The sequence below is a fragment of the Chanodichthys erythropterus genome, chromosome 3, assembly GCF_024489055.1.
Source record: "Chanodichthys erythropterus isolate Z2021 chromosome 3, ASM2448905v1, whole genome shotgun sequence".
Taxonomy (NCBI): domain Eukaryota; kingdom Metazoa; phylum Chordata; class Actinopteri; order Cypriniformes; family Xenocyprididae; genus Chanodichthys; species Chanodichthys erythropterus.
In genome coordinates, this window is record NC_090223.1 from 29,624,300 (window position 1) to 29,638,631 (window position 14,332).

The 14,332-nt window shown below is 37.0% G+C and overlaps 1 protein-coding gene across 1 annotated transcript; it reads right to left on the reverse strand.

Annotated features, from left to right (window-relative positions):
* Window positions 1-4,226: 4,226 nt before the first annotated feature.
* Window positions 4,227-10,320, reverse strand: LOC137017424 (trypsin-2-like). The gene is made up of 6 exons (XM_067381680.1): window positions 10,195-10,320; window positions 8,119-8,139; window positions 7,847-8,015; window positions 7,293-7,561; window positions 7,056-7,195; window positions 4,227-6,644 (listed from the first exon to the last, which is right to left on the reverse strand). The coding sequence occupies exons 1-6, from the start codon at window positions 10,247-10,249 to the stop codon at window positions 6,363-6,365; spliced, it is 936 nt and encodes a 311-aa protein (XP_067237781.1). The 5' UTR covers window positions 10,250-10,320; the 3' UTR covers window positions 4,227-6,362.
* Window positions 10,321-14,332: the final 4,012 nt, after the last annotated feature.

Consider the following 14,332-nt stretch of genomic DNA (forward strand, 5'->3'; position numbering starts at 1 on the left):
ACACACACTGTTTTGCACAACACTAAACACACTTCTCTACATTAGACACAGAAATCTAACATAATGTCACTTCTTTGCCATTTCAAGACACTGCTTTCCAAAATACCACCCCTATAAACCAATTGATCAAACACAGCCGTCAGGTGTGAAGACACTTGGGTGCTTAACTGTAAACTCAACAATCAGGTGCTATAGTACTATAAAAAGGCAAAATGTGAGTTTATAAGTCTTCAACAAAATAAAAGGCAATGTTGCAATAAGAGGGAGAGGGAGAAACATAATTTTGAATCATTTTGAATGTCCCGGGCCAACGCGGTGGTAACATCCCAATGTGTGTTGCAATCACACAGAATGTGGTCCTCCACCTGCATGCCAACTTAGGCTCTTACAACACGGCCCACATATTCACATTTTAGACAGACTGCACAAAATCGTCACAGCAGAAGACCAAATGCATGTAGAGCAGATGAGATACATTGTCATATGGGACAATGGAAATTTCCACCTATCTGCCCTGGTCAAAAAACTGGTTCCATTAGCATCCACAATTTTCACTCCAATACATCCCACCATACGGTCCCTTCCTTAAACCCATTGAGGAGTTTTTTGTTTGTTTGTAAACCTTCCATGCCAAAAAAAACAACAATCTCCAGCCCTGTGTCAGGATGTGCCTCATTCAAGCCATGGAGAAGGCCTGACCGAACTGATGCAGGATCTGTGCAAGGATGGATTCACCTTTCAAGAAGATTCTTCCCTCGCTGTCTTGCGTGAAAGGACATCGCCTGGGATGTGGATGAAGCGCTATGGCCAGATCCAGCTAGGCCAAGAGATTTGGTGTTTTGTCTCCACAAATATTTTTGTTCGTGTAATATATTATATTTGGAATATGTTCTAATTTTCAGTGCAAAATATAACCTTTGGATAGGCATTGATGTATTGAATGGTTTTGCAATGTGGTGAGAAATAAATATTTTCATCAATGTGCAGTACTGATCTTGTGTTCATATATATATATATATATATATATATATATATATATATATACATATATATATATTCATGTACTTTACTCTAACAATATCTCTGAAAAATCAAATCCAGACTATATAATTAGAAAAGTATAAAAGTTACAAGTGTTTAAGATTGAGCACAGCAGTGTGTAAATGAATCAAACAGAATCAGAATGCATGAACCATGTGTGTTCCATACGGTGTCAAAGTTGGGTTTTGTTAAATTAATGTAAAGTTTTGAATGAAGTGTTTCATTTTGCAAATGAAACTGTTGCAAATGATCCGTTGTGTTGTGCTACTTTGGTGTAGGGTTGTGTTAATTGTGTGTAGTGTTTTGACAAACCGGGCCCGGTTTTCAAAATTGTGCTTACAGTTTTTTCCAATTGCTAACACACAATTTTTCAAACTAGTATGGTTTTATCAAAACACTTAACACAATTCACAAAACCACACACCCAAACTGCAAAATACCTCATATATCCTGCAAAATGAAGCACTGCAACCGAAACTACACAGAGCATTATCAAAATCAAACTTTTGCATGAAATGGCACACACTTCATTCATATTACCAGATTTTTGCCTAACCACCTACACACTGTTGGGCATAATGAAAAGCACCCCCATCTTTAGTATGCTTTGCCATAATACTAAAATATGTATCAGATTGTTCACATGCACAGAAATATTTGCAGATACACACACATGCTGTTGCAACATTTTTATTTTTTTTCCTTCACTACAGTAAACAAGTCAGTACAACATAAGCACAGCAGATATATTTACATGGGACTGAAAAATATTCTTACAAAAAAAGTAAACTGAAAAAGAAAATTTCTGAAAAAAAAAATATTACAGTAAAAAAAAACAAAAAAAAAAAAAAAGGCAAGAAAAATAATTAGGCAGCATCTTGCCGCACAGCCGGGTCTGGCCACAACGCCTCGTCAACATCACAGGCAATATCTTCCCTTGCCAGACATCGAGGGAAGAAGCGCCTTGAGTGCCTTATCCATCCCTGAATTGCACCCACATCAATCTCATCACATGCCTCTTCCATGGCCTGCACAAGAGGCATGCGCACAAAGGGCTGCCGGTCGTATACCTTCCACCGCCATGCCGAAAAGAATTCTTCTATGGGGTTCAGAAATGGTGAGTATGGTGGGAGGTATTGCACGAGAAATGTTGGGTGGTCAGCAAACCAGTTTTGGACTGGGGCTGCACGATGAAAGCTCACGTTGTCCCATACTACAACGTACCGGTTTCTTTGATGGTCTGCATCATTCATACGCTCTGGTGGTATGAGAATGTTGTGAAGTCTGTCCAGAAATGTGAGAATATGGGCTGTGTTGTATGGTCCAAGTTTGGCATGACGGTGGAGGACACCATGCATATTGGAGATGGCAGCGCACATTGTGATGTTCCCACCACGTTGGCCAGGAACATCAATAATGGCTCTGTGGCCAATGAGGTTTCTCCCTCTTCTTCTGGTCTTTGCTAGGTTGAACCCAGCCTCATCTATAAAGATGAACTCATGTGGGATTGCATGAGCATCCATTTCCAGTACTCCCTGAAAACAAAGAACAAAAATCACTCAATATGGTGTTATCCAGTACACTGGGAAACAATGTTGTGTGTAGTGTACTGCAGTCAATATAGTACTTACATCCACATATGCTCGTCTGAACTCTTTGTTTCTTTGAGAGTTTCTCTCAAACGGCACTTTATAAAGTTGTTTCATTCTGATTTGGTTTCGCTTGAGAATGCGAGCCAATGTGGACAGACTAACTCGTTGAATGTTGTTGAATAAGGTGTTGTCTTGGATGATGTGGCTTTGAATTTCTCGTAATCTGATTTCATTATTTTCCAAAACCAAGTTTACAATGGCAGCTTCCTGTACCCCGGTGAACATTTGGCCCCTTCCTCCACCATGGTGTCGTCTCTCAGTCCTTTAGAAAAAATAAAACAATATATAGGGCTTGGACAATGCAGCCTAAATATTTTCCCCCACAGTAGAGTACATTGTACAGGAAACTTGTACAGTTCATGAATGGCTGATGTCATACACTAAGTAAACAGGTGTCACCCAACTGATACACTATGACATGGGGTATACTACATGTGTACTACATGAAATTTTGGTTACATACCTGTTCTCCAGTCTAAAGGTCCGGATGACAGAGGCGACAGTAAAACGGCTCAAGTATGGCTGCACTCTCTGTCCAGCCTCACGCATTGTCAACCCATGGTTGATGACATGATCTACTAAGGTTGCTCTGATTTCATTTGAAAGTGTTTGTCTTCTTTGGCCATGAACTCCTCTACCTGCTCTACCCCTACCTCTCACTCTTCCTCCCCCTCTTATTCTCAACCTCCCTCTTCCTCTTCCTCTTCCTCTTCCTCTCTCTGCAATGTCTTCCATTGTTGTTGTAAAAAAAAAGGTTCTCACCTGTGGTCTTTTCATAGTGCTTACATCCTGATTGAAGTGTTAACAATTAACCACTGAGGTGTTTGGCCAGGTGGCACATGTAACTGGCCAATTAGCTCATGTAGTGTCATTTTGAATGGCAGTGTTTTGAAATGGCAAACATGTGACTTTATGTCAGATTGTTGTGTCTTATGCAGAGAACTGTATTTAGTGAATTTAAAAAGTGCTATTTTGAAATGCAAAATGTGTGTAAAACAGAAAAGGTGTTTAGACTTTTGGAGACTTGAGAAGAAGTTTTGCTCTCTGTGTGTCAGTTTAAATAATTGTGCTGTGCATGTCATTTTAGTGTGTTAGCAATTGGAAAAAACTGTAATCAGATCTTCAGAGATTTAATGTTTTTATCTTCAGTTGATTTCAGGCTGTGGCTGAAGAAAGTTGTAGTTTGTGTTCTTATTTTTCTTTCTTTCAGTGCTTGTTCACAGCAGATGTTTAAATGAATGAGAGACGAGAGAAGATGTCTGCTGTTAACAAGCAGAATCACCAAAGGAGCCATCATGGGGACCCTTGACATTTTAATATTAGATTTTGTTTGGGCTGAGTTATAACAGCCAAACAAGCAAAGATGAAAGATGATCAGGTGGTGTTGGTTATGTTTTCACATAATCATTATTTGACCTGAATCACTGAAGTCATTTAGAGATTTACATTATTTATTACAGCAGCACTGTGACTGTACAGCAGAAGATTTAATATAATCCAAATGATTTCTCAAAATTTGTTCTGAATAATAAAAAAAAATCTTTATTTTAGGCACACACACCATGACATCATGAATCAGCGTATGAATCTCAACAATTGATAAACAGATCAACTCTGAATATCAGAAAACAAGCTACTAAAAAGTCACATTAAAACAGAAAAAAAAAAATTGTGAGAATAAAGGAAATTATTAAGACAATTCAGCTCATAATTTATTAATGCAGCAATGCATGATGGGAGCCATGGATGAATTTTGATTGGTGGCACCCAGAATGCACTGCAACATGCGTTATTATTTTCACAATTGTTGAGATTCACATTGTTGAGAACTCAGTTACAACCGCCCAAACAAAATGTAATATAAAAAAGTCAAGGGTCAAGTGCCCAACTAAAGCAAACCCTAATCTCCATGATGGTGACTTAAAATTTAGATTTTCTCCTTTGATTCTCCAGATCATCTTCCTGACACATTAACTGTGTTAAAGTCATTAACACAATGAATGTGTCAAAATTAACACAACAAGTGTTGTCCCTTAACTAACACACTGATGTGTAAGAATTTAACACATTTTGAGTCAGTTTTAACACATTCGTATGGCAATAGTTAATATTTTTATACACTTGTATGGCAAGTTACTATTTTTACACACTCGTATGTCAATCACATATTATTAGGCCTATACTTAACACATGTGAAATTGGGGCTAGTTGTCAAACTTTTTACTCCAGCTATTGGTGGCAAGGTATACTTCTGATTTTTTTCTCGTATCCTGTGAGTTTATAACTCACAATTTTGACTTTATTCTTAGAATTGTGGGATATAAACTCTTATTTTTTATTCTGTGGCGGAAACAAGCTTCCATAACTAGACTATGTGAGTGGTTGAGTGTATAGTGTGGATATTATGTTGCCACTAGATGGCATCAGTCTCTTGCAGGAAATCATTTTCCCTGCCCCAAAGGGCACGTGCGTGGTAAGTACAAAAGACAGTAGGGTGTCCCGTTTGTCATTTCAAGTTTCAGAAGGGTGCTCGAGAACACCCTTTTTGCAGTCGATATGCGCTCTCGATGCGCACTTTTTTGAGACTTTTATCTGACTGACCAAGCGGCATTACGTCACAAAAGGTGGGCTCGGAGGAAGAACGCAAGGGATTAGGGTTACATTTGGAACAGGGACTGTACTTTTTTTTCCAAAGTGAAGTGAACCCATACTCAGAATTTGTCCTCTGCATTTAACTCATCCAAGTTAATGCACACACATTAGGAGCAGTGTGTAGTGAACACACACACTGCAACCCGTGGACACACACACCCAGTGGGCAGCACCTGGGGACAGTCTATTAAGAATTGAACCCACGTCCAACTCTCACAACTGCCCCCTAATGTTTACCCCTCGATGGGTAGAGAGATCGACCCCCTAATGGAGAGAGAATGTTTATAAACCATAAAAGAAATGCATGTTAATCAGTATATGAACTTGCATGTGCATTAACAATTTCATATAGCAAAAAGGTTATGTAATTCATGCTTCAGCCTCTTCTGCTACTGGGAAAGAATGAGACAAACGACTTGACTGAACTTTGAAATCACACTGTGAGATATAAAATCACAATTACAAGTAATCATGTGGTGGAAATCATGTATAGTTTTGTTAAACTGTGTGACTACAACATGGTAACTGTTTAAAGATCATTTAATTTTCAATAACCAATATCTCTGATCACATTCCAAGGCACACATATTCAGACAGATTGAGTGTTATTGTAAATAATAGATCAATACAAAAGTGGCTCCAGTGCATTTACAGTGAAATACAACTAGTCAAAATAAATTCAGTAGTCTCTTATATAGTCTCTAAATATCAGTTCTGACCCAAAGTGAGGAAAATAATTAGCTTCAAAGAATTATGTGTCTCAAAGGCCAAATATCATAAACTGCACCTCCATTATTTTAACATTCTGAGGGCACATGCTTGTTGAACTTCATTAGTGCACCATCTTTAAAAGTAAAAACTCAATCATAAGAGTAGCTTTCCAAGATTATTCTTTATAATTTAAAAATATACTAAATGACAATATAACAATATACCTGCTCTCTTCACCTATGAGAACTTGTACAGTACAATTGTCTTTTAATCAAAGAACCCTGAGTGTTGTCATTCAAATAATCTCTATGAAGAGAGAAACACGGAGCATATGAAAGGAATAATGGAGAATGTGAGAGAAATGGAAAATAAAATCAGGTTAGGTGAGCTTCTGAATCCATCGGAAGTGAAGGAGACATATCCAGGCTGGTTGCTTCCCATGTAAGAGTTGATCCAGTCCTGGTATCGAGACACTCGGGCGTACACACCAGGATATTTGGGGTCAGCACATCCTATACCAAAACTCACAATGCCAGACTGAATCCACAGAGAGCCGTTCCTACTGACCATTGGACCTCCAGAGTCTCCCTGCATTGATAAACACAACATTTATATCTGAAAATATACAGATAACTGTTAAATCAAAATCATGAAATCAAAATTAACAATTCTTATTTTTAAGAATATTGCAGTGTTTATTATAAATTATTTTCTCTGTGCATTTTTTTTTTTTTTTAATTCATGTGCCCTTGTATTCTTTAATCAAAATAACTTCCCCTCCCACTTGCAACAACATCTTGATGATGTGTTTACTGGCCTGGCATTTCACTCACATGAGATCACAGCATTAGCAAACCACAAAAATCTAATCACTTAATGATGGACAAAGTCAAGTCCCACCCTACATTTCTTCTTGTTTGAGAAGCCGCTTATTTGGATTAGGGTCATTGGGTAATTTTTGTAATATATAAATTAAAAAATGAATGGTTGATGTCATACCTGACATGCATCTTTCCCTCCCTGATTCAACAATCCAGCACACATCATATTGCTTGTGATGCCACCTCTATAAGCATTATTACAGTCGCTGTTGCTCACAATTGGTATCATCACCTCCTGCAGAATGTCAGGAGCTGTGCCTGTGACATGGACGAGAGGACCAATTTAATGTCATTTAACAGCCATTTAGAGTAAATTGTTGAGCTTTACAGAATTTGCAAGTAAATATTCACTCACCTCCAGACTGTAGCGCTCCCCATCCAGTGACCCAGCTCTCTGTACCTGCAGCAAATGTACTACCAGCAGCAGCCAAACAGACTGGCTTAATATAATCAGAGAAAGTCACGGAGGAAGAGAGCTGGAGCAGGGCTATGTCGTTGTCATCGCTAGGATTGTTATAGCTAGGATGGTTAATGAATCTACTCACTGTCTTGAATACCTGATTAGGGTTTGAGCCTGATTGGCTCTGAAGTCCTAGGTAGACCCCAATAGTACCAAGGGAGGAGCTGTAAAGAGGTAAAGTGAGTTTTAATTCCACTGCGATCCATTTGTAATTGTGTCTTGAGTTGTATTTAAAGGGGTTCCACCAAAAATTAAAACTCTGTTGTTACAAGACTTTCATTCACCTACGAAACACAAATGAAAATATCTTTGATGAAATCTGAGATTTCTGTCCCTCCATTGAAAGCCTATTAACCCAAAACTCTGACTTTTTTTTTTGTGGAACAACAAAAGAGTGAGTAACTGATGACAGATATTTTTGGGTAAACTAACCCTTCAAACTTGAATACCTCTGGAAGCAGTGAGCAGCAGACAAAACCCAGTCTTTATTAATCAGACTCCCGCCACAAAAATGGCCTCCAAAGCTGGCACTTTGAATGCTGACTTGCCATGGCCAGGACCCTGCCGCTGCATTTTGTCCTCCAACAATCTTGTTGTTGAGGGGAGCTTGACCACATACTGATCATAGGAAATAAAAGGTTTGAATACTAAATTAAAGTCCCCTATAAATAAATAAATGTAGAAAAAGAGTTTTATGGTCATTAAGACTATGACAACTTACCATCTAACTGGCAGAGAGAACCTGTCAGGGAGACAGAAACCAAATATTTGAATAAACACACACAGAGCTGATAAACTGGTTTGTTTGTGTTACCTGTGACCTCATTGTGTTAGTACATACCATTGGTATGAATCAAGATAATACCTCAACATTAATTAAAAAGGTGTTACAATGATTCAATTGTCATGAGTAACTGAACTTGTTCGTCCTGTGAGCTAAATTAGGCCTGTACCATACTAAGTAGCAGTGTAACTACAGGCTCATCTCAATACAGAAATTACAGTAATTTCTGGGTTACTGGATTAAATATTTGTTTAAAAAAATGGCCATAAATTATAAAATGGTTATCGGGAGCTGGTGACTGAGAACTACAAAATATAATACATCTAATTTATGGAATCAAATTTACACCCAAAGGAAAATTTATCAACACAGTGTGTCATGTTTGATTTATGTGATTTTTTTATTTTTAGTATTAAAGTATTTTATGCTGCTTAATAAAAGCTTTTGTTGTCAAAGATTCTGTTGGTTTATGATGTATTTTCATTACTATGCTGCACTGTAAACCCTAACACTCCAAATAATTAATTGGTTTGAGTAGGACAAACATAAATTGAACAAATTAGTTCAGTCAAATTAACTTTTATGAGTATTTAGAACTTTCTTTTTCTTTCGAGTTCACAGAACTGATATATTTTAAGTAAACTGAACTGTTTCATTGTTTTGAGTTTCATGAACTTATTTCTTTTAATTTAGACGAACTTAAGTTTAACTGAAACTGCATGTGGCTTAGTTTGAAAGCAAGTATGTTAAATGCTGTTTATTGTTGCACTCGTTCAGCAAGTGCTGTACCATGCTATTGTTAACATGTTAGCAAGTTAGCTTTTTCTGAATTAGCTTATTATAGCTAAGTTTAATAAAATGTTCACATTGAGGTTTCATGAAAGTTAAATGTATGAATTAGTGTACTCAAACGTTTCAAGTTGTACAATTCAAATGTAGTACAAAATTAAAATCTGCCAGTTCTGCTTACTTAAACTGTGAATTTCTTAACTTAAAAAATTTGCGGCAACTGTTTTGAGTTTTGCCAACTTATTCAGGTTTACAGTGTGCAAAAGATCTCAGTCACCTTAACAAATGATTACGACTTTGACCCTTCTTTGTATCATATATTTTTAGACCAGTTGAGCTTGTTGTTTAAATATACACCCAGATACTTCTAACTTGTTACAATCTCAATTTCTGACTCTTGCATATTCACTTGTACCACTTGCTGAGGAAATCTGCTAAAATAAACCACTATTTCCTCTGTCTTATCATTTAGCCTGAGACCGTTTATCTCACACCTATGTTTAGATTCATTTTCATGGACTTTTAGTTGGTTTGTCTTCAGTCACATGTTTCCTTTGTTCTAGTTTCCTGCCAATCGTTAATTGTCATGGGACACTCATTAACTTTTCGTCATTGTCTCTTCATCACGAAATTGGTCGAAAATAGATAGATGGATAGACTACTGCCACCGTAAAAACTCCTTTGAAACCATTATTTATTAGAGTATGGAAATCTTGATTGTTTATAGCTAATGCTGATTTTAAATGAAATATCTATAATTCAAATATCTTTCAAATATCAATCATTAATGTTATTATTTTTACAATAGTGAAAGAGAAGTATAAAAAGATAGAATGTTTGGGCTTTACGCATTCTTTATTATCATACCTGCTTTCCGAATTTTAAAACAATTTAGCTTCTTTAAAGTCGCTGTCCTTTGTCTATATGCCAGTTCATATTAAAATAGAATAGTAGGCTATATAAATACATTTTACATTTGTAAAGAAATTAATTTGAAAAGCACAATGTATATTTTATCTCCACAACCCTTAAGCTTAAGCCTTCAGATCAAAAGGTGTTTACGATCATGACAAACCTAAATTCAGTCAAGTGTAAAAGCCATTTCAGGTATTGGTGTGTGTGTTACAGAGGTCCTTCATTTCAGTTAAATTGGCTTGTCATTATTCAACCATTTAAATATTATTAAACTTAAACTTAATTTTATAGACTTTAGTAAGATCTTACCTGCTATGTTGAGAAGTAAGGCTCCAGCAACAGTCAAAGCTGTGTTAAACTTCATACTAATGCTCTGGTCTGTGTTATGACTGCTGTAACCTCTACTCTAATGAGATGTAAAGCAGCTATTGTGTGTTTATCAGGAGTTCTCAGCCCCCACCTCCATGAGACTCTGACTCAACATGACATGAGACTTTTCAGGTACCTTTATCATACAGCACACACCCCGGTCACCTTTACAGGTGTTTTATGGATCACTTACTGAGTGCCTTTTAGTTCGCTTTCAAGTCACTTTACTACAGGTTAACACATTTGTCTCTAAATAGATTTACATTTTGTCACTTGCGATTTAGGACCAAAAATAAATAAATAAATAAAAATAAAAATAAACAGCATACTGGATGAGCATACTACATTGAATATATATTGTAATACACAAAAGTCTTCAATTTTCTTTATTTGGTGTTATTATCTTTTGGTATCAATTATCTTTTTTGCTCTCATCAACCTCCCTGTTTGCCTCTGCCTCCTAATGGACATATAAACAATAAAGTTATCAAGTGAGTCTAAGACTCTTAGTCTCTTATTTCAATCATGATTTTAAACTTAATTTTTGCTTCACCAAGGCTGAATTTATTTGATCACTAATAATACAGCAATATTGTGAAATATAATTACAATTTTAATATCTCTTTAAGTTGTAATTTATTCCTGATGAAAAAGCTGTATTTTCAGCATCATTACTCCAGTCTTCAGTGTCACATGATCCTTCAGAAATAACTCTATTTAGGAAATATTTAAAAATTTGGTGCTCAAGAAACTATTTTAATGTTGAAAACAGTTGTGCTGCTTAATATTTTGTGGGAACAATGATACTTCCAGAATTGTCTAATAAATAGAAAGTTCAAAAGAACAGCATTTATTTGGAATATAAATATTTTCATTACTGTCACCTTTTATCAGTTTAGCAGTAAAACAAAAAATCTTACTGACCCCATGCAGACTTTAGAAATGGTAATGTATAATCATGCATAAAGAACATATTTGTGTTGAGTTTCAAAGATAAAAGTTTTGCTGGTGAGTTCATTAGGGCAAAGAGAATATATGAAAGAAGAACAGTGGAGTCATGAACAGTATAAATAAATAAAATAAAAAATAAATACTTTTATTTTCCTATACTTTATTTACGTTTTATTGCTTGTTCAGTGATCTAGTTTTACCGGATTTATTACAATGGACAACCCAGAATGTTTTTTAAGCCCTTAAGATAAACATTCTGGGAGATAATGGCATGTCATTAAAGGTATGTGAGAGGTGATGAACTGTACAATCACAGTTCATCACCTTTTTTTTTTTTTTTTATTGTTTCTGCCACAGAATAAAAACAAAAAAAAGGTAACTGCCACTTTTTCACTAATCTGACTTTTTTACCTCAATATCTCACAATTTTGCATTTTTTCCCCAGAATTGTGAGATATTGTGATAGAAAAGTCAGATTGTCACACTTACAAAGAAATGAAGGGTCTGTAATTTAATGGTAGGTTTATTTTAACAGACAGAATATCAAGCAAAAAATTTATCTGCATTTCAGTGGAGAATCTCTTGTTGGCAAGGTAAGACGTTTCTTGTAGTTTGTCACCAGGTTTGGTAGTATATTTTGGGTCATTGTCATGCTGGAAGACCCATCCATGACCCATCTTCAGTGTTATGGCTGAAAGAAGGAGGATCTCATGCTGAATTTTACAGTACATGGCCCCGTCCATGGGCCCCTCAATGTCCTGTACCCAAAGCAGAAAAAAAAAATGTTTCCACCTCCATACTTGACTGTAGGGATGATGTTTTTGGGGTCAAAGTCAGCATTTCTCTTCCTCCAAACACAGCGAGTCGAGGCCAAAGAGCTCAGTTTTGGTCTCATGTGACCACAGCACTTTCTCCCAAGCCTTTTCTGAATCATTTAGATGTTCAGATGGGCCTGTCCATGTGCCTTTTTGAGCAGGGGGACCTTGTGGTTCCCCCTTGTGTTCAATCCATTGAGGCGTAGTGTGTTACCAATGGTTTGCTTGGTGACTGTGGTCCCAACTGCCTTGAAATCATTAACAAGTGGAGAATTCTTGAATTCTTGCTAGTTGGTAGAGGATCAAATACTTACTGAAGTCAATTTATAATCGGTGTCCAAGTGGCATTCTACTGCCCCCACGGCTCTCCCCTCTTCACCCAGAGCCATCTGGATGCTTTTTCTGCTGCCTCCACGTTGTTGTCTATGGCTCTTCTTCGGTTAGCACCTGTTATGCCCAGCGTGTAGGCCTTGCTCAGGGAGTGACTGGCAAATCCCCTGCTGCCCACCTCTACTGGCATGCACCTGGCCCTCCATCCATTCCTCCGACAGTCCTCTACCAGTTCTTGATATTTCTCCCTCTTTCTCTCTTGAGCCTCCTCCCTCCTCTCCTCCCAGGGCACTGTCAGCTCCAGCAAGATCAGTTGTTTCATGGCCTCAGAGACCAAGATGATGTCAGGTCTCAACTTGGACAGTGTGATCTGTGTTGGGATTTTCAGCTGCCTTTCCAGGTCAGCTGTCATTGGCCAGTCCCGAGCTGTGGAGAGCAAACCTACAGAGCAGTTTTTCGATGCTTTCTCTGGCTTTTGTCCTTCCCGGATGAAGTGAATGGCCTTGGCTGTATTGGGTATGTCGGCTGTCCTTAATCTCCTTGCTGATGGATTTGAGGACCTGGTCGTGGCTCCAGCGATACCGGCCCTCACCCAGCGCCTTGGGTAATGTTAGTTATCAGTAACTGGTAATCCATTTAGGCAGCAAAAGATGGTTAAAAAATAACTTCACTGGATATAGATAATGGTATATTAGTGTAACATATCAGCATACCAACATTAATCATTTTACCGGCTTCAGTTCGTTTTCCATGACGGATTGAATCCCATCAATACACCTTTGCCCTTACAGATTGTATAAGTATTACTTAAGAAAAGCCTTTCTTAATACATTTAAGGATAATATTTCACCCCTATGTCATTTCATAATCAGTAATATTATAATTTTAACTGCACTGGCACTATCCTGGTGAGAACAAAATAAGCTAATGACACTATCATTGACACTGTTATTGAACCGAACTGAATAATGACACTATACAGAAACACTAATGATAAGACTGAAGTATTACTTATTGGACCAAAAACCTGTACACAGAATCTCTCAGACTACAATTTGCATTTAGAAGTTACTGTTACTCCATCCTCGACAGTTAAAGACCTGGGTGTTATATTAGACAGCAACTTGTCATTCAAAAATCATATTTCATATGTTACAAAAACAGCCTTCTTCCACCTCAGAAACATTGCTAAGATACGGAAAATGTTATCTATTTCTGATGCAGAAAAGTTAGTTCATGCTTTCATGACGTCTTGACTAGATTACTGTAAATCATTACTAGCTGGTTGTCCTGCTTCCTCAATAAACAAGCTACAATTAGTACAAAATGCAGCTGCTACAGTTTTCACCAGGTCAAGAAAATATGATCATATGACACTAATTTTATCATCTCTATCTGGTTACCTATTAAGTTCCACATCGACTATAAAGTATTGTTACTGACCTATAAGGCTCTAAATGGTTTAGCTCCTGTATATTTAACTGATCTATCACCCTACAATCCTTCACGCTCTTTAAGATCACAAAACTCTAGACTTCTGGTTTTACCTCACCCAGTTTAAATCTAGATTAAAGACGCATCTCTTTAGCCAAGCGTTCACATAATGCATCTCATATCCTTGTACTCCAGTTATATCAGATCAAAGGCACATGGCTATCTTTGCTTAATGTTATAAACAGCAGCTATACGCTTCATATATACTGCATTATATATGTACATTTCTGAAATTACATCCATTGGACAGTCACCTCCGATACCAGATTCACTAAATTGTAATGTTGACATGCATTCTCTGTAAAGCTGCTTTGAAACTATATGTATTGTAAAAAACCCTATACAAATTAATGTGAAATGAATTGAATAATGACGCTTGTGAAGCTGCCTTTAAATGATCTGTATTGTAAAGCGATCTATAAACAAATGAGAATTGACTTGACTTTTTTCTGAGCCAGAATCTCTTATAATATACATACTTTTAGCAA